Here is a 21,682-nt window from a genome sequence, read left to right as displayed (position 1 = left end):
CAACAGTTCATTTGATTTCTATGGTGATCGAGTCAGAAAGACAAGGCGGTGGAAGAAAACTATAGCACGAGGAATTTCAGGGGCCAAATGACTATGAAATGGCAGAGTGGAGAAAAACTGGGTCTTCGGGTTTCTAATGTATAGTGTTCTTTGCTACCAACTACACTGCATCTCTTTTTTATGATTTATTTTTAAATGTGAAAAACTCAGCTATGATTCCTCCATTGTGAATCATTAATCTATGCAAATGCCATGCCACAGTGCAGGGCCCAGTCTGGTGTGGAGGGACTTGAGCCCCAGAGTGGGAGTGAGTCATGTTGGCTTCCTAGCTAACCTATTGTTGAATATGGATATTGTGACACTCCACAAGCTTTCTGCTTTTCGTTTTCTCCTTTTCCTTGGTCTGTGTTACATCTTGGAGCTAAATGTCAAGGCATCACCTTGTAGGGTCACACTTGGTGCAGTTTTCTAGGCAGCCATATGGTCTGCCCGACTGTCATGGTTTCATTAGTTTTGTGGGTCCCAGGAATTGTGTTCAGGCCATTTTCTGTGTAATTACATGTCCAACTTTATATGGGAATTTAAGAGCTGGCAGATTGTAATGTGTTCAATGTAAGTACCAGCAAACATTATTGAAAAATATTTTTATTGGGTTTTAGAGAGAAGGGAAAGGAGAGGGAGAGAAACATCAATGTGAAAGCTTTCACATCCATCTGCTGCCTCCTGCACGCCCCTTATCTGAAACCTGGGCATGTGCCCTGAAGGGGAATAGAGCTGGCAAGCTGTAGTACACGGGATGATCCTGACCAATTGAGCCCCAGCAGCCAGGGCAGCAGTAGTTAACATTCATTGAGCACTTGCTGAGTGCCTGACACTTGCATCTGTCTCATCACACTAGATGTAGATTTGGCTCAAATAATGAGAATAGATTGAGAGCTCCCTGCAGAGAACATTTTTCAGAGGCTCACAGATTGTTCACGTCACTCACAGACAGATATGGATTAATTGTGGTGGGCCTTATTCAGTTACATTAAATGTAAAGAGACCTGCCCAGCCCGGGTGACTCAGTGGTTGAGCATTGACCCATAAAGCAAGAGGTCATTGGTTCGATTCCCAGACAAAGCACATGCCCGGGTTGGGAGCTTGATCCCCAGTAGGGGTATGTGGGAGGCAGCCAGTCAATGTTTCTCTCTCATGGATGTTTCTATCTCTCTATCCCTCTCCCTTCCCCTCTCTCTAAAATCAATAAAAAGATACTTTTAAAAAGTGTAAGGAGACCTGATAACTGTAGGAGTTCACACATTTATCGTTAACTTCAACTCTTTAATTAAGTTTCTATGACATGTGCATACTTCCATTGAAACTGGGAAAGGAAAATAGGTAATTAAGAATGAAGTGAAAATGAGGTTTTATTTCTACAGTTATAAATTTTATTATACAGTAAGATCCACAAGCATGTAACTTGTTATTAAAGGTAGAATGTCTAACCACTTTATATGTATTTAGCACTAGTTTTGAGTAAATTAAAGTAATAGAGCTTTTTTTCTTTCTTTTAAATCCATCCAAGATTCACAACAGACTTCCCTTTTCTATCTCATTAATTCATTCAAAAGTATTGAATTCCTTCTGTGCCACATATTGGATTTAGTACACTAAACCCTGTTAATTACTGGTGTGTTAATGCCTTGGCAGGTTATCACAAGGAGTCAGAGCTTCTTAATTAGGCCATTGCCTCCGAACAACACATCCTTGGTCTGAGCAGTGTTCAGAGAGTTATAAACCAGGTAGCAGGTACACGTTGTAGTAGATAAACATTAAGATGGTTCAGGATGCTGATGACATCATGTGTGGTGCTTTTAGACCCCAAAAAAGGAGTGTGCCCCATTGACCTCCCCCAGCCTCCCTATGCCTAGCACATGCTCTCACCACACTAGTGTCTTTGTCCATTGGTTATGCTCATATGCATGCATACAAGACCTTTGACAAGCTATTTTTAAGTATTTTTTAATATATTTTATTGATTTTTCACAGAGAGGAAGAGAGAGGGATAGAGAATTAGAAACATCGATAAGAGAGAATCATTGATCAGCTGCCTCTTGCACACCCCCCACTGGGATGTGCCCGAAACCAAGGTACATGCCCTTGCCCGGAATCGAACCCGGGACCTTTCAGTCCACAGGCCGACGCTCTATCCACTGAGCCAAACCAGTCCCGGCTGACAAGCTATTTTCAATAGATGTTCTAGGTCAGCCTTCAGCCTCAAGGGAAAGATTAGTCTGGGCTCCTGATGCTTGCTACTTAGAAAGGAAACTGATACAATCAGAAGGACTGATGTTTCCACTGTGCCCCACGGATGTGCCTCAGGGGCCACAGGGGCGGGAGGGGGGGGGCTGTAGGGGGAAAAGGGAATTTGGGAATTGTGGGCAGGGAAGCTAATGGGCAAAAACCACACTGAATCCCTCTTTTATTTTATGTTTGAAGAAAGTGTACTGTGGCTAAAGGAAATTTGGGGGGAAATGTGGATGTGGCCAGTTCACACATTTTACCAGTGAACAAAAGCAAATGTTTGCTTATCAGGAAAAGCAAATGGCTGTATAAGAAAGAGAATCTAATCATGGTTTATTACACTGCCTGGCCTAACAATGAGCAGTTTGACATGGTCGTTTTGTCAGTGTGATGTAAATTCTGACCATAAGTTTTACCTACAAGTTGCAATAGCTGGGTAGAAACTGAAAGAAAATGATGGAGGTTGGGGTTTTGTGGAAGTGTTAAGTCTTCATATGCCCCAATAAGAAGTTAGTAGATAATAACTAATATTGATTAAACCATAAAAATTTCATGGCCAACATTATATTTTAAAATACTGAGTTAAGAAGAAAATTTATAGAAGTATAAAAGACAATGCTAAAAATTATTGAAATTGATTCCTATTGATTTAAGAAAACTGAACGAGATAAGGACTGCTGTTTTCTGCTGATATATTAATTTTTTAACAAATAAAAAACTTCAAAGGGGATAGTATGCATTTGCAACTCCGTGTATGCTTCCAACCTGCCCTTGGTAAATAAATAAAGCTCATGTTTGACAAGGAGACCATTCTCTGGAGGAGAAAAAGAAGCAGGATACTAGAAGTGAAATTTCTTGCTCCGTGACGTAAGGACCAGGGCGTGAGAAGTAAAGTTCATGCAGGGTGTTTTCCAAGGAATTGATGTAAGCCTTTGGCTATTCTTTGGGTGTTGTCCCTGAATTATTTTAGGGACAGAAATGAAAGTGGCAGCCTGAGAGTGCAGAGATATGGAATCAGCCTGCACTTGTGGGGCAGTTCCTATTTGTCCTGCAGATATATCAATTCCAGATGAGCATCAATCGTAACTTCTCTCTTTGATGTTTCTTTTTGAAAACAGGGAAATACACATAAAATCATGGAGAAATGTACATTGCCATTGACTGGAAAGCAGTGCGTCAACCGCATCATCACTGAAAAGGTAAATGCCTTCCTTTCTCCTCCTATTCCCTCTAATGTCTGCCTCCACCTTTATTTTGATAAGCATTTTTACAGGTTTTTTTGTTACGCTCTGAAAGTGATTTACATTGATAGTCATAGGATTAGCTTAATACATAGTATAGTTCCTGAGTAGACTAAATAGGAAATGTATCAAGTCAATGTTTCAAAATGTAGAATTCTTAATGTGCAACTCTCTAGAAATGGACATAGGCACGCAGAATTGAACTGCTGACCTTTGTAATTTTGACTGTGATGTAATCCAACGAGAGTTTTATTGCTCATTATGCTTGGACTGCTGAGACGGGTGATATATGCAAAGTTAAGACTATATTTATCCTTTCTACCTTTCTTCTTTGCTTTCCCAAACCACATGTACAAATGGTTGGCTTTTATTCTAGGAAGCTCAGAAAAAAAATAGATTTTAGATATTTGGATGCACATCACAGTACAGGCCCCACCGTGAACCTCATCTGTGGTTCCTGCATGTCCTAGCCCCTGTCAGAGAGCGGACTGCCGCATTTCAATGCCTCCAACATTGATTTCTTCTTAGACGGAGCGTTGGGCAGGGGTGCCGCTGGAAGCTGTTCTGATCAGTGGGCAGCCTCCTGGGCAGGTGTCTGCCCCCCTCTTTCTGACTCAGAGTTGAGCCGAGGGTGTGGGAAGACATCATTCTCATAAGTGAGCAAGGAGGGTGTCATCTTCTCGATTCTGTGTCTTGATGAAGCCACCTTCTCTGAACCAGACTGCCCCCAGCATTAGCCTCAGAAGGCGGAGTGTGGTCTCGGCAGCAGCGGCAGGTAGAATGTAAACCTGGAACAGCTGTGAGAGATGCACACCAGATGCTGACGAGGGAACATCCAGGAAGGCTGCCCGACAGCCTGGGAGGGTGTCAAGGAAAGCTTTAGGTGGTAAAATATAAGCTTTAACGTGTTTTGCAAGGAATTTTACAGTTTGTACCTTTTCTCCTCCAGTTTCAGTTTCCCACTTTCTGCCTTAGCATGGTCCCCACTTCAGCCATACGAAATGCTTCCAACTGTGTACATCCCCCCACCGCGTTTTTCTGGTACTTTGCCCCGTCTCTGTCCTTGGAATGCTCTCTCCAACCCATCCATCTGGCTCATTGCTGCTCATCTCTATGTCTCAGCTATTTTTTCTTTCTCTGACAAGTCTTCACTGTCCCTCCCCAAGTCTTCCAGGAGCTTCTCTGAATCCCAGTACTTACTCTGATTAGCACTGACCACTGTATTGACATGACCTCCAGGCTCTGCCATCTCACTCATCACTGTTTATTCAGCACTCAGTATGGTGCTTGCTGGACACAGTGAATGCTTGTTAAATCAATGTATTATATTTTCCTTGATGAGAAAACTGATAGATTGAATGGTGAGTCTTGAAAGATAACTAGAGGTTGCTTTTTAAAAAAATATATATTTTTTATTGACTTTTTACAGAGAGGAAGGGAGAGTGACTGAGAGCTAGAAACACCAATGAGAGAGAAACATCAATCAGCTGCCCCTTGCACACCCCGTACTGGGGATGTGCCTGCAACCAAGGTACATGCCCTTGACCGGAATTGAACCTGGGACCCTTAAGTCTGCACGCTGACGCTCTATCCACTGAGCCAAACCGGTTTTGGTGATAACTAGGAGTTTTTTAATATGAGAATAAAATCAAAGAAGCACTTCTAGACAAAGGAAAGAAAGTAGGTAAAGCCTGGGAGGTGTTAAGAAAACACAGCCTAGGTGAGGACCCGCTGATGGAATAGCATGGAGTGAAGGCTGATGTTGAAAAGACAGTGAGGGGCTGCATTATGAAGGAATGCGAATGCTTTGCTAGGAAATTTGGGTTTTATCTGGAAGGCAGTTGGGAGCCTTTCAGCAATTTTTAGTGGCTGGGGACACAGTTGACCAAGTTTGCATTTTAGAAAGAGCACTGTAGCTTTCGGGTAGAGGAAGCAGAGAAGAGATGAGTCAGAGGCCAGTCACACGTCCCCTCCACTCCCCTGGGCCAGAAATGCAGGTCCTAAACCACAGGACAGGAACATATCTGAGAGATTTATGAGGATCTCAGCCTAACTCGACGATGTGGACATAGACACTAAAGCAGAGGAGATTTCTACATTCTCTGGCTGGAGTGGGTGGTTGACCTGTTTAGTGACGTCTGGAACTGTAGGAGGAGAAAGGGCGGAGCAATGGGAGGCAGGAAAAGAATAGGCTTAGGTTGGACATTCTCAAGTTAATATTCTTGAACAGTTAGCATCCAGTCAGGTATTTCTGACAAACGATTGTAGATGTGGATCTAGAGTGCGGAAGAGAAATCACTATCTGAACAGGTTTGTGGAAGCCATTAGCATGCAGGGATCATTGGAGCCTTAACTGTAGGTGACAGTGTGTAGCAGAAATGAGCTGAGTGACAGGCAGCCAGGTATGGAATATTGGGTACCTCAGGGGAGAGTGGTACATGTTTACCCCTGTGCTCTACACAGTAGTCACCCAGTAAATGTCTGTTGAATAAGTATGAGAATGCAGTGCCACTGAGGATGATATATGTGTGCAGCCCTGCGGAGCAGACTTGGGGCTAGAATTCTGTTTTCAGCTCTTATGGAAAATTTCATTCATTTTGTTACAGAGAAACCAGAGAAGAACCAAGCAACGCTTAGAGAGATGGAGTTACATTTATTATTATTATTATTATTATTATTATTATTATTACACACGGGCCCAGAGAAAAATGTCCTCAAATTCTGGGCAAAAAACATGGAGGAAGTTTTCCTATTTATATCTTTTTACCCTCTTTGTCTCCCAAATATGGGGTTTTCTGGTCCCCTTTGCAAGTTCTTAAAGAGCCCTATGTGCTGGGGCTTTGAGACCTCACTAAAGGTCTGGCCTGGCACCAGCACTGATAACTTCGTCTGGAGAAGGTTTATGGCCTCTCTGGAATGGGAGTAGTCTTATTTCCTTATTATTTAAGCAAGCAAGCGTGTACAGAAGCTAAAACAATAGGGTTAAAATTTCAAACAGCAGTTTTTATATAAGATGGATGCTTCAGTTTGCCATTTGAAAGAAGCCATGGCTATGTTATGACCCTGATTTCTAAGTTTCCTGTTTCTAGAAGAAGGTTATGAAAGGTGCCTTCCTCCCAGCACCCAGACTGTGATTAATTTCTTTATCCATAATGGAGCCTTTTATGGTGGTGGTAAAATAATTAATTTATTTATATGCCATGTGAATAAAGCAGTTGCAGTATTATCCTTGACACTTGGATAATTAATTGCATAGTTCTTAGGTTTTAGTCTCTATTTTTTATCAAGTATTTTGTTTTGTTTACACTTTATATCTCTAGATGGGAATCTTTCTAAATCTTTCCAAGGTAAATTTTTTTCTTTTTAATAGCAGATACTTGGTTTTTCAATATATGAACCTGAGAGCTAATTGTGGTTTGATGAAAGTTTTAATAAAAGTTTTTTAGAAGCAATAATTCACTTTACCGTATGTTTATCTGCCTGGTCACAACGCCACAGTTATCTTCTCCCCCTTCTCTTCCCTGCCTGTTCTCAATAACAGTGCCATCCAGATGCTTTGTTTCTCCAATTTCTTCCATTTGGATAAATTGACAGTTGTTCATAATACAGATAAAAATAAATCTGTATGAACAGCACTCCCGACTCAGTTTCTGTGAAGGAAAAATCCATTACAATTTTTTAATTGTCAATTTGGAGTTAAACTATTGCAGCATGCAGACACATTCCTAAATGAGCCTTTTCCCCTTCTCAAAACAAATATTTCTACTGATAAAAAGTTTTTTTTAGAAACATAAAAATGAGTAAACAAAGAGCAAGCCTACTGAAATATTTTCTCTTAACTTAATCTACCTTTCCACCAAAATCAACTGTTATCTGTGAATTCATCACACAAATAGAGAATGTATTACTGGTTGCCTTGATATTGTGCTTTAGGGGAGAAATGTCCATTAACTGGAGATAAATAAGTGTTTGGGGGTTTTGATTTGGGTTCACACACAGGTGACAATAAGGTAAGCTGTTAAGGAGAAATGGCATTCCAGTAGCAGCCCCTGTGACATCCTGCTGTGTCCAGGCAGGATGCCAGGTATGTAGTGTGTGATTAGTTTGTATCTTTGACCTATATGACAGTCTTGAGAAGCAGCGTTTTTTTGATATCCATCTTCAGAGGTGAAGATAGCATCACCAAAGATTGCAAAGTTCTAAGCCAAGGTTCTTCCTTCTACACACTGTGTGTTCAGATTAGCCTTCTAACCAGGAGCATGTTTCAAAGTTACAAGTGTAGAGTTTACTTCCAAGCTAGCTGAAAGTAAAGATCCGAACCCTCAAATAATAGCTGAACTTAAGGTCAGTTTATAGAAGAGGAATGATCTGTACCGCCTAATGCTTAAGTTTGAGGAAGAGGAAGCTAATCATGAAAACCCCAAGAGGAAATGCCTGCTGAAGGAAGCAGCTTGGCTCTCCCTTCCCATCCATAGACATCTATCTGCCTTGAGCAGGTGACTTCTACTCAGAGCTTCCCATCCATGTAGGCTTCTGCCTGAGCCAGTGAGCCTCCTGCCACTGGAAGTTCCTAAGCAGAGCCCTGGCAGCCATTTCAGAAGAATGTTTTGAAGAATTCTTGGGTGGGAAGTTATAGTAGATGACTTTGTGGGCCGCTTTCACTCCGGTTGTCATAGAACCCAGTGTGACAACATGTGTTTGAAATCAGATACAACAGGTTGAGTCTACCTGCAGAGTTCAAGCTTTACCAATGTTACCTTGTGTTACCAACCAAAGCATTGCAAAGGAATGCTTAGGGTGAGTTTGGCCTACTCTTGTTCTGAGCATAAGCATCTTCATTTGATTTGCAGTCTAGATGGATTCTCACACTATGCTGTCTGTCCTCTTGGACCTGTGTGCTTCTACTAGGACTTACAGGGAAAGGTTTAGTATTTTCGTGGGAATGGAGGTCTTTCAGGCCAGGGCAGCTCTTTGCTTTAATTACTCTGAGTCATTTCCGAGCACCTTTTTTTGTTTCCTATGACTCTTAACCCAGGAGCATCCATCGGCTTTTCCCTCTCATTCCTGTGCTTTCACCTTCCAAATATCTCCTCCCTCCTTACTTTCCCCCATTCCTTTCTTCCTTCAAATTATTATTAATCATTGAATTGAAATTTTGACCAAAACTGTTAGACCTAACCAAAGTAAAGTAATTATTTAAGAAAATAAAAGAAAGAAAGAAAGAAAGAAAGAAAGAAGAAAAGAAAAGAAAATTGGTTATGCCTGGCTGGCATGGTTCAGTGATTGAGCATTCATCAATGAACCAGGAGGTCACAGTTTGATTCTAGGTCAGGGCATATACCCAGGTTGCAGGCTCAATCCCTAGTTGGGGGTATGTAAGAGGCAGCCAATCAATGATTCTCTCTCATTATTGATGTTTCTATCTCTCTTTCCCTCTCCCTTCCTCTTTGAAATCAATAAAATGTATTTAAAAAAAACCAAAAACCTGGTTTAATAATAGCAAATGACATCAATAGTCAACACTCCTTTGGTTCCTGGCATCAATGGTGCTCCACAGCTAATTGCCAATTAGGGAGCTGGCATTTGTTCCCCCCAAGATGTAAGAATCCCGGTTGACATTTTATCATGGCTGATTTTCAGAATCTTTGATCCTGGGTCTTGTCTCTCATTTAAGAACTTGAGAGCTTGTTTCTGTTTTGTGTTATAAAATAATCACTGTGGCAGCCATCGTTATTGTCATGTTCTTGGCCCCGACAGGCTGTGTTTGATGTGGACAGCAAGAAGGGGCTGACTCTGATTGAACTCTGGGAAGGCCTGACAGTGGACGACATCAAAAAGAGCACTGGGTGTGACTTCGAAGTAAGTGTTTCTGTGAACAATCCAGCTGCTTACCCCAGGTCACCAGCTGGATGAATGGGTATTTACGGGACATAAACCATTCATTTATGATCATTTGCAGAGAACAGGAGTGGAGGGAAGAGGGCCTTCAGATGAGAGCAGGTTGGAGCAGGAAAAAGCTGTGACTTATGAGCTTGAACTCTAAGCTACTCTCTGTAAAGTCCTCTGCAGTCCTCCCTTGTTGGGTTACACATCAGCCATAGCTAAACTTAATTGACTGAACAATATGAGCTGCACACAGAGAATTGGTACTTCCTTATTTTTAAGCCCATCTGTGGCTTAAGAATTTCTCTTTGAGTAGCTTCTATGCCTGATTATTCCATCTGTTGATGTTATTAGAATGTTGGGATTCTCACACTGCCAGATTATAGTCACAAAATAGGCAGATCCTACATCTGACTTACAAAGTAGATACGGTCTTCGGGGAGTATCCATTTAAGAAATCTCCAAATCCCCTCTTGAAACAATGAGAATAACACTGCAATATAAATAATTGTCCTATAGTATAAGTGCTTATTTATCAATCACCTACCTAGTGGGAGTTGAGGGGATGGCTCTGAAGAAAATGAAGGAAAAGAATTTGCCTCTTACATACTATTTTAAGGATAGATCTACTAGTTAAAAGGAAATATATTTATAATGAGGGGAAATGTCACAGCTACAGATCCTGGAGAAAGTAGTTTAACAAAACATATTTGACAAGTCATGTAGATAGCTCATACATTTCTTCCTTGGGTGCTACATGCCTGACCAGTACCTATCCATGCATAACAGATTTCCATAAAAACAATTTTGCTGTATAGTTAATTATCCACACTTACCTGCTTCTGCTACTGTATGAAGGTCTTTGTCTATTAACCTTTTTTAAATTTCTCTTGGGAGAAAAGAAGTCTGCCAGCAATACCTTACACAAAAGGCACATGTTTAATTACCTTTTCAATAACCTCAGGGGGTAAAAATGGGATTTGCCTATATTTTAACTATTTAAAATGCCTTAATCCAATGGTAAAAGCAAACCATTCGTACTTAATGAACTTTTGTTCATTTTTTTTTATGTGTGGATGTCTTAGCCCCTGTTCAGCAGGTAGCATATTTGAGATTCATACAGTGTTCACTTCTCCGCTGCCAAAGAGAATATACAAAGGAAAAGCCTATTTTTAAGACCTGTTCATAAATCAGGAATGAAAAAGATGGATTTTTAGTATTGTTGTTGTTTTTTTTTTTTAAGTACCAGTTTCCATGCCTTTATACATTGAAAAATATATCAGGGGTTCCTTTTTTATTATAGTATCATCCCTCCATCTCTTTTGACATTGACATGTCATCTTGTGTCCTCCAAATTAGGCCATTGAGATGAAATGCTAATTTGTATGTCAGTGTTGTCCTGAAAATGAAAAGGTATAGCATCGCTGGGCCACCTGACAAAGAACTAGCTTCTGAGGATCTGATGATCTATGGCATGGCGTTAGATCCTGGCAGGTGAAATCACATGTAGAGGATTGTTTATCTAGGGACTGGACACTCTAATTAATATAACATTCTGCTTAATAGCTGAGTTATCAGATACTTTTAATAATAAAAGGATTCTAAGCATAGCATTTCTTTATTTGATAATTCTGTGTTATAATTCACAAGCTACCCATGTGATTATGATAGTATAGGTAGCATTCTGGCCCACACGGGATTATGTGTGCGTTACTCAAGGTTTCTGTTTGAGAAAAAGCCCACTCGGCCTTCACTGTATAAATGAAAGTGAATGTTCTAGAAGGGAATAGCCAAGTTGCTAATAAAGGAAAAAAAGGTAAAAACTGAGATCAAAGTAATTATGAAAATGTGTTGCTAAAATGTTTTATATCTAATAAGAATTTGGGCAAGTGAGTGGCCAAATATACAGAATGTGGCTATAAGCCACATGAGAAAATACTGAGAATTTCAAAGAAAAAGACAATATATGGGAGTACCAGATAATAGAATATAATAAAATTGTAGTTTCTGGTATTAAAAAAATAATCAATATAATGAAATATTTGCCTATTTTTAACAAAGTATTACTAAAGCTTTGCTGTATACCACAATACAGTTAGCAGCACAGAAATTATGGAAGAAAATTGCATCTTACCTGTGTTACCTGAAACAGCTTTCATAAAAAAAATTGTTCAAGACCAAAAAAAATGTACGATGAGTTATATTCATGATATTGTCATCCAAAAGGAAGAATTTGCTTTTCAATTGGTAGGGAAGCTTCTTAAGGGTCGTATATGTCTGGAACACTAAAGGAGGCTGTGGAAGGTTTGTTATAGAAATGCAAATAATTGGCTCTATTTCTGGAACTTGCATCACACTCCAAAAATAATATTCTGGTCAATAGTGGTTCACAGCAAGAGAAGGCAATTCATAATGGACAGAGACCTTGTTCCATATGATTCCTCTCCTTCACAATGCAATCGTTGTAAAGAAAGGGACTTCCCTCTGTGTTTCTTGGAGATTTGAGTTCCGAATCTATTGAGAGAGATAAAGGAGCCGGGCAGGGAGAGATGAAAATATTACTGCTATGATTGAGGCTGGACTGGAGAATGTGGCTGAGGTAGAAAGCCACACAGGCATTTTAAAATTGCCTGTGTGGCTTTCCACCTCAGCCATACTCTCTATTCCAGCCGATATATATATATATATATATATATATATATATATATATATATATATATATATATATACACACACACACACACACACATACACGTATATGATTTCAGAGAGAAAGGGAGAGAGGGAAGGAAAGGGAGAAAGATGGAAGCAGAAAGGATGAGAGAATCATTGATTCTCCTGCCTGTCCCACACTGGGGATAGAGCTTGAAACCTGGGCACGTGCCCTGACCAGAATGGAACTGTGACCTCCTGGTTCTTAGGTCGATGCTCAGCCACTGAGTCATTACCCTCTGGGCCACAGCTGGCTTTTCAGATAGGAGCTCTAGAGGCGAGAGAGATGTCAGCTCCCAGTTACAGGCAGCCTTGGAGAACCATAGGCTTTCTTCACAGGCGAGCCTTTACATCTGAGCTGCTCTCCACATGGCCGAGAGCAAAGCAGTACATGCTCCCTGCAGAAGGCCATGACATGTGAATGAGACAGAACAAATTGGCACAGTTCCGACTCCCAAGGATCTCGGTCTTGTTCTCCAGGCAGAAATACATTGAAACTACCCGTAGCATAACCTTACATGAGACTACTACTTATTTTATGTGTGCAGTGGGATCTGAAAGAAGCCAGCTGCAGACATTCTTTGCCCCATTGAATAAATTTATGTTCTTAATATCTATTATGAACTGGCATTATACCAGAATTAAACGGTATGCTCTTGGGATTTCAGTGGACGGGGAAGACAAATCATTGTCTTATCTTCTGCACTAAAATCATGTAGTCTTATGCTTAGCCCATGTATCACCGTGGCAGGATAATCTGCTTCAGCTTGCATGGGCTTTCAATGCTGATGAGATTGTGAGAGAACATAATAAAAAATGATTGTTTAGTAGACATTTCCATTAAAAAACACCACAGAGGCTACGTCACAGTGTATAAAGTTTCATCTTCTCATAAAAGTCAGTCTCCACATTGAGCATATAAATGAAATTAAGAGCTCAAAATAGGGCCAACATGACAAGAAAAAGGATCAGATGTTTAAGAAATTACTAATACAGAAATAATTTATAAATGAACTAAAAATATTAAACTCATCAAGCCCAAATAATTGTCTACTCCTATTTTTAATACTGATTTAACCTCTGTTAGAAACCTTTCTTCCAGTTCTTTGAAGTTTACTTAATCCACTCACTCATTCCTTCATTTGTTTATTCCTCAATTTAACAAAAATATTAAGTATTTATTCTGGAAGGCAAAAGGCTTTCTTTGGCTCTAATTCAAGGCCAACAGGAACCCTTAATTTGGAGTGCTGCGGAGAAGGAAACTTGATTCAGTGCAAAATACCTCAATTGTGATACAGCAGGGCCTGAGGCAGCCCTGGAGTCAGGCCCCTCTCCAGCTAGACAGCCTTGCTCTACTTCTTTATGGTCTGCTTTGTGCCCTGCTGCTCTGCTGTTCTTTCGTTTTCTCTGGCTAGTGCTGGTCTATTCTACTCTGCTCTGGTGAAACATCTTACGTGTTTCAGCTTAGCTAGGGATACAGAACCTTAGGAAGAAAAAATGCACTCCCGGAGCCAGAATGGAGCTGTTCTGATGCAAATGGGGGATCCAAAACCTTGCAGTTTGATTGCTTCAAAAGGCACTGCCCGGATTGATCAGAATAGAGCCACTCTGGTTGGTCAGAGCTGTGCAACTCTTGATTGGATGAGGAAAGCCTCAGTCCTATTGGTTAAAATAGGAGTCTTCGAAAGAGGACATAAAGAAGGCCGAGAGACTTATGAAACATGCTCAAAGCCACTAATCATCCGAGAGATGCAAATCAAAGCAATAATGAGGTACCGTCTCACACATGTCAGAATGGCTATCATCAACAAATCAACAAATGACATGCTAGAGAGGATACAGAGAAAAAGGAACCCTCTTGCATTTCTGGTGGAATGCAGACTGGTGCAGCCACTATGGAGAACAGTATGGAGTTTCCTCAAAAAATTAAAAATGGAACTGCCATTTGACCCAGTAATTCCACTTTTAGGAATATATCACAAGATATCAGAAACACCAATCAGAAAGGATATATGCACCTCTATGTTCATAGCAGCACAATTTACCATAGCTAAGATATGGAAACAGCCTAAGTGCCCATCAGCAGATGAATGGATTAGAAAACTATGGTACATCTACACAAAGGAATACTATGCTACTATAAAAAGGAAGGAACTCATCATTTGCAACAGCATGGGTGGACCTGGAGAGCATCATGATAAGTGGAATCAGCTAGTCGGAGAAAGATAAATATCACTCATTTGTGGAATATAATGAACAACATAAACTGATGAACAAAAATAGAACCGGGGGAGAAGAGGGAATATTTTAGAATATAATAGAAGTTATCCTATTATTTGCAGATTTTTAATATTTCCTACAACTTTTGTGATACCATAGTATGTTAGTACAGTTTTGATATATTTAAAATCCCTTTTTTCTTGAAATATTAATGTTTATTGCATAAATATTTTTATAGTTAAGCCCTACCTGGTTTGGCTCAGTGGACAGAGCATTGGTCTGCAGACTGAAGGGTCCCAGGTTCAATTCTAGTCAAGGACATATATCTTGGTTGTGGGTTTGATCCCCAGTGGAGGGTGTGCAGGAGGCAGCCGATCAATGATTCTCTTGTGTCATTGATGTTTCTATCTCTCTCTCCCCTCTCCCTTCCTTTCTAAAATCAATAAAAATACATTTTAAAACATTATTATATTTAAGATATTTTTTTCTTGAATAAAAATAAGTAGGAGTCCATGAACTCCTTTCTGCTCAGATTGCAGAAGCACTGGCGAACAGCCAATTCAGTGCACAGGTAGGTAGTTTCATGCAGTTTTCTCTCTACAGTGCAGTTTGTGTGATAGATACCTGTGTAGAAATGGCTGCTAGGCTCTGTGATTTTTGTTGTTGTTGTTTATTTGTTTGTTTGTTTAGCCCAGTTAGCTAACAGGAGCCCTTCTTAGTGGGCATCTTCTTTCTCAAGGCCCACACTAGTTAGGCCCACTTCGATCTCCACATCCTTGAGGGGCTCAAAAAAATCACCTACATTTTAATATTTTCTATTGTGCATTCCATGAGGACTGCTGTTTACTAGGACTTGGTGGATATTTGCCAGGTTGAATGAAGAAATCTGTACCTGGCATTACTTCTGTGAAAAGGAAACCAGACCACCTACATTGAGGTTTCTTCTCCCATCATTAAATGTAGACCTGTGCTTATGTTCCTCTGCTTCAAGACTCCTAGGGATGCATTTGCTGTTGTGCACATTGAACATAAATACAGTCAAGATTTGATATTTTTAATGCTATTACCTTTTTTTGTAATAACTTGGAATCTTTTTACTGCTTTATTGTCATTTCCATTCTGATTATGAACATTCTGATAAAAAACTTTTTCATTGACTGTACATCTCTTTATTAGTTCAAGGTGGGACCAAAGTAGATTTACAGTTGTGAGTACACGAAACACAGTTTATTCTTACATTATCCTTTATTAATTGTATTTTTTCCCATACGAACAACTGTAAACCTGCTTTTGTCCACCCTGTGTGTACCCAGTTAATCAAAGACTATGTTAACTGAACAAATCTGTGGATTGATTGGACCTGTTCTGAAGATTTTGAGAAGTGTGCCTGAATGTCAGTTTTAAGTGAGGTCTCAGAGATAGTAGTCTCAGAGTGCAGTGATTCATTTAGTACAGAGCTTGGTTATCTGGACCCTTTATTTGTCTCCCTCTGCTCCTCCTTCACCCCCTTGTTTCGATCTTAATAGTCCTTAATTTAAGAGCTATTGTGGAAGAGCTATTAAGAATCACTGTACACAACATGGAAGCAGAAAAGGAGTTCTCTGTCTCGGCTCAGGGTGGAAAAATGAAGAAATTCTAGGTGATGTTCATGGAAAGGCAATGTTCAGTGTTGTTTATATCCTTCATGTTTGGAAACTGAAAGGAAAGATGTGTGTACTGTGAGGTTTTTCATAATTTGGTTATTTTTTTTCTCTTTCTTTTACCAGGTTTCACCAAAACTCATGCCAATGCAGCAGATCACAATTTGAAACATGGAATAAACATTTGTCCCAGGCTGTGTGTTTTTTCATTTTAACCACATAGGGTTTCATTAAGCATAACTGTATACTGAACGAGCAGCTTTTGACTAGATTTTTCTAGCATTTTATGCCTTATACAACCTATTTTCTCAAGCATGCTATGACATTTTAATGAACAAAAGGAAAAAACATATGCACTGAGTGGCCATATTATGTTGATCTCTGAACACAAAATAATCTGGCCACTCAGTGTGTGTGTGTGTGTTTGTGTATGTGTGTATTATTACATATATATTAGAAGCCTGGTGCATGAATCCAGCCAACCTGGCCAGGGGAGAGGACATGAGTGGTTGGCTTGCCTGCCTGCTGGTTGAACTCCTGGTCGAGGGGACAGTTTGCATATTAGCCTTTTATTACATAGGATGTACACTAAGTATCCAGATTATTATGTGTTCAGAGATCGTAATAATCTGGTCATTCAGTGTATATGATTATAATATTTGTTTATAAGTGCTTAGAAGAATATCTTTACAATTGGTGCTCACATTGAATTTTTCTCCATCTAATGTGGTACATACACTGAGTTGCATGCAGTTGCATCAAGATGGGCCCGTAGGAAGAGTTTCATTCACGTGAAATTGTGAATAAAAAGTGAAGGAGAAAAGTGACCCCTCCTGCAGGGTAACCAAGGCAGCATTGTACCGGGTCCTGAAGATAACATGCAAGTGAATTTTGATTGGGAGGAATGCTGTCTTAATTGATTTTCCTATGGCCTCCTCTGACTTCTTTTTTGGATCCTCTGATTATGTGATTCCATCTTGTTTTCCTAGAGCATCTGTCTTCTTCCCACACTTTCTGTAACTAGGCAGATCCCTAGTTAGTTACGGTGCAGGGCCTGTTGGTGCTGACATCCTACCTAAGGTTGCCTTGACCAACCAGCCAACCAACCAACCATCTGTGTTTTGCCAGTGCCTCACTCATTTAGTCAGTTTCCTCATTGTGAAGCAGTGCAGTATTCATATATCAATATATCCAGATGGTCCTTAAGAGTCTTTCTCTATGTTATTGAGGACCAGTGGGCTACTTGAACAATACTGCTCTTAAGCCAAGAAGGGTTGTGGGATAATTTATCATGAATCCATGGTCACAGTGAACACACAGGTGTGATTTTTGTTTGTTTGTTTGTTTGTTTGTTTTTAATTCTTTTCAGGCTTTCTTATTTCTGGTCAGAAATTTTTCTAAATTTAGTGCCTTTTCCTACAGAACAATGTTTTCTTCTGACCAGTACTTTTAATTCAACGCTATGCAAGTAGGGGAAAAAAGGATAAGCAAATCCAGGATTTGAAGAGCAGTGATTGAATTTCTATTGTTAGAAAATAAACATAGTGGATTAGGTTTTGTAAGAAATAACTTCTCAGAGGTATTCTTAGTACCAAACAGTTGCCCCAGGGGTAACCCAGCAAAAAATAGGGTGAAAAGTCTGGGCACCCTGAAGACAGGCCAGACTGTTTGCCGGACAGAGGCAGGCATAGCAGAGGGCACTGTGTTGTTCCTCTGGCTCCAGACATAGGGATTTATTCATGTTTTTTGGGTGATAGTTGTCATTGAAAGTCACTTTCTCTTCATATACAGCTATTGTTGCGTCATGCACGGTATTAGAGGGAAGACAGAGGCTTTTTTTTTTTGAAGCACACTCCATATATAAAATAGTTTTTCCTACCAGCTTCATGGTTGAAAGCATATTCCTAGTACTGGTAAAATGGATTCTTTAGAATTTGTGAAGTCTAGAGAATAATATATATCTATGTTAGAGTTATGATTGCAAAAAATGTATGATATTGATGATTGTTTTATTTGCAAGCTTATTTGCTTATCATTCCAGTCTGTTACTTTAAGATAATGTGTTTCTGAGAATGTTCTCAACTTTAAAAGGCAAAACCTAAGTAGATGACTTTATATTCTTGATTAAAGAGTGCTATGGATATTAAGAAATACAATAAATATTTTAAGTTTATATATATTGGTGTGATTGTCTTTTTTCTTTTTCTCTTTTGGGAATGGTGTGACTACATAACAGAAACTATATAACAGAAATTGCTAGAATGGCCAACAGTAATCACACTTTCCTGCTTCAAATCAAATTGTTGCTTTTCTTTAAAAAAAATATTGTCTCTTATGAAAGAACAAATGAAATGTTTACCTAAATGAATTTTGTACTCTGTTCCTTATCAGAGCCAATTATTTGTCTATAAAAATTGGCTATTCCTAGCTTCATATATATCTTTTGCTTTGATCTGACATTTCGTTAGAATACACATACATTGGTTAGTTTTCTAGTGGTGTGTTAAGTTTGCTTGCATTTTACACTGGTTCCAGTGCTAGTCTGCCCAGCATCTGTGTTACTCCTCTGGTAAGAGGCTCTCCCCTAGCCAAGAATTGGGTGTGTGCCTGGGACATGCCTATTTGGTACCTGTCTTCTGTCCACAGTTGTTATACCCAGGGGTATATGACCCAGGATGTCCCAGTCAGGTTGTTTCTCCCATGTTTAAACACTGAAAATGAAAGAGAAGTCAATTGACTTATTTCTTTCTAGTCACTAAGCCATAAGAATGTTAGTCTGATGCCAATATCCCTTCTTCCTTCTGCATCCCCAATCCCAACACGCACCCCACCAGCTGAGCTCTGGCAGGAGAGAAGGAAGCCGAAGTACAAAGACCAATGTCTTTGGAGCAGTAGGGAGAGAGTGTCCTGAGGGTATTTGGGTTCCTGGTTCTGGATGTGCCAAAGACCAGCTTCCCTTTGTATGTGAGCCCATTTCCCTGAGCTGGGTCTTTGTCACTTAAAACCAGAGTGTGATCTCAAACAACTTTTGTAATTCCTGAGTCTTAGGAAGATGTGGTCTCCTGTAGGAGTTAGGCAGAATATGAGCAAAACTGCTTATACCTGGGCCCAGAGATGATGTGGTAAGACCATTTCGAGGTGGGTAGTAAGGCTGTGGCTAGAGGTTTTCTTTCTCTTGCACTTTTAGTATTGTAAGCACAGCTTTGAAAATTACTCCAATGGAAGTAAAGGAGAGATTTATTCAATGGATAGGTTTGTTTGCACTAACTTTCTTCCTTTCCTCATGGGTTGTAGTCTTGAGTTTCTTAAGCTTATTTTCAGATTATCCATCTTTAAAATGGAGAGAGTATACTATTTCCTATCATGGTTCTCTAAGATGTGATTAATACATCTGGTTGTAAAATACTGATAAATCTTTAAAATGCTGAACCAAAATAGTACCTTGGACCAGAATTGTCAGTCTTTCTTGTCCTTCTAAAGACAATCTTGAACTCTAGTATTTCTGAAATATGCTGTTCAAGGAAATTGCTATTGGCTTGATCATCTGGATCCTCTTTGCTTATTTATCAACTCTCATTATCCCAAGAAATCTATTTGTGTGTGCTTGGCAAACTAGTTGTTCAATAAATTTTTAGTAAAGGAGTGAATATTAAAGAACAGATGAATTAATTCAGTGGCATGGGATCATAGTCATACACAATTCAATTTTCCCTTTTCAATATGTAACTCTAAATAATAACAGCAAATAAATACAAAATTGGTTTGATGATATGCCAGTAACCATTTAGGTTCCCCTCCCCCTTTCAAATTGGTAAATATATTTTTTAAAGAAATATTAATTATAATGGGATTGGAGTGATGCAGAATTGGGAAGTCAGAAACCAAGAGAACTTGAAATAACATGAATAGTGGATGTAAGGTCCAGCCACACCCTCAGTGCTGACATAGAGCATCCAAAGACTAGGTCTCCAGGACTAAGATCCAGACACGTGGGGAGGCGCACAGCAGCTGGGCTTGCTGGATCGCAGAGGAGTCAGTCATGTGATGCTGGGCCAACAAAACTTGTGGGAAATCTGCCTCTGAGGTGCCAGAAAAGCTGGCCCCTGAGGGAGAGCCACATTTCAGTAGTTGCCACAAAGCCTCCTGGGATGATTCCCGGGTAGCTGCTCACAGGGAGGTGTCTCTTGGGGATGCTCACTGCAGAGCCATCCCAGGGAGTGCTGGGGGGAGCTGCCGGCCCTGGACCCCCGTTGGTCACCAGGCACAGCAGGAGCCGGACCTGGAGAAGCAGATTGGGCAGCAGTTTCTGGATGCTGGAGAAGCCATGTGTGCTGCTGGGGCTGGACAATTAGAAACCAAGAGCTGCAGCATTCTTTTGAGAGAGCAGCACCATACCAGGAGGAGAAATTTCCTCCTCACCGTCTCTCCAGCACCTTCTGACAGCGCTTAGCATCCTGCCAGGTGGCAATGAAGGGTGGATTTGGAGCTGGAAGGCAATAAATTGATAGCTGCATAACCACCTGCTAGAGCAAGCAGCACACAAGGTACCAGGGGTATGGAGTGGAGAGAAATTAGCTCTTAATCAAATAAATGCATTTAAGAGTAAACTCATAATTGTGTTGAGTTTTCTTTTATGTGAAGGAAAATATGTCTCTCATGAAAGACTGACTGTTCAGAGGATCTTGAAATTAGGTTTCATACTATCCTCTGCTCAGAACATTTTTAAATAGGCTACAGGTTGTTCAGTAAAATGTTTAGAAAAAAAGTAGCTTTTAAATGAATCAAAAAAAAAAAAAAGCAAAACATTGAGACCAAGTAATTTATGAATTATTATGATCTGTACAAAGGAATTCTACCATGAACAATGCCATACTCTTGGTAAGGACTGGTTGGAGGACAATCTCTTATTCATGGTTTGAGAAAATATGAAGTTTCCATGAGATAGAGTTATTGAAAGGATACAAAGTAGAACAATCCTACTCCAGAGAAAGGGGCACACCAATCAAAGACCATTGTCATTTGAGTGTAGAAGTCTTATTGTGGAAGGCTATTACATAGATGCAATCTGTTCTGAAGGGGTCAATTGAAATACTGTGGTGACTCAGGAAATGCAGCCATGAAACTCGATGACTAGACTGAGCCAGCTGTGTATTTCAGAAAAGAAGCAAGTGGGAAATGACCTCATTGTCATCTATAGAATCCATGAGAGGTGGAACTGTTTCAGGGACACCGAGCTGGTGGTGGAACTGGACATGTTTCAGAAGTTAACTTGGGCATAAACTGAAAAGTCACTTCTTACGGTGGAAGGGCAAAAAAATGAGGACTTAAACTCAGAAAAATAACTGGCCCTTGTGTTTATCTCATATGACTTGAAAAAAGAATGTAGCATCTTTCTCATTTTATGGAGGCCATAGCACAAAAGGTCATTCTGCCTATCTGTATAGTGGCATCTAGAAAAAATAATTCAATAAAACATTTTAAGAAATACACCTGCCTAATAGATCATGTTCTGCAAGCACTGATCCCCTCCCCCCACTATACAAAAAGGGATCATTTTTGAACCTTTGTTCCACATTCAATTTATGTCTTCAGCTTAGACAATTTCATGACTTGACTTTGTCAAGGAAAGGTATTGATTCATGAGTAAAGTTATATGACATAGAGATTTGCTTAAAAATACCCTGGCAAATAATAAAAGAT

General features: G+C 39.9%; 1 protein-coding gene across 2 annotated transcripts in view; it reads left to right on the top strand.

The window, feature by feature from the left end:
• The window catches only part of OXCT1 (3-oxoacid CoA-transferase 1), a 107,109-nt gene extending 90,933 nt beyond the window's left edge, over window positions 1-16,176 (top strand). The window contains exons 15-17 of one of the 2 annotated variants that reach the window (XM_036409790.2): window positions 3,405-3,485; window positions 9,285-9,386; window positions 16,109-16,176. In XM_036409790.2, the coding sequence (XP_036265683.1) occupies window positions 3,405-3,485; window positions 9,285-9,386; window positions 16,109-16,150 (225 nt within the window). In that variant the 3' untranslated portion in view covers window positions 16,151-16,176. The remainder of the gene's footprint in view (window positions 1-3,404; window positions 3,486-9,284; window positions 9,387-16,108) is intronic. The other variant, XM_036409791.2, reaches the window with a different exon arrangement.
• The last annotated feature ends 5,506 nt before the right edge of the window (window positions 16,177-21,682 follow it).

Source organism: Pipistrellus kuhlii, unplaced genomic scaffold, assembly GCF_014108245.1.
Source record: "Pipistrellus kuhlii isolate mPipKuh1 unplaced genomic scaffold, mPipKuh1.p scaffold_m20_p_4, whole genome shotgun sequence".
Lineage (NCBI taxonomy): Eukaryota > Metazoa > Chordata > Mammalia > Chiroptera > Vespertilionidae > Pipistrellus > Pipistrellus kuhlii.
The sequence above is the reverse complement of the archived record's forward strand: the minus strand, read 5'-3'. Positions and strand labels throughout refer to the sequence as shown.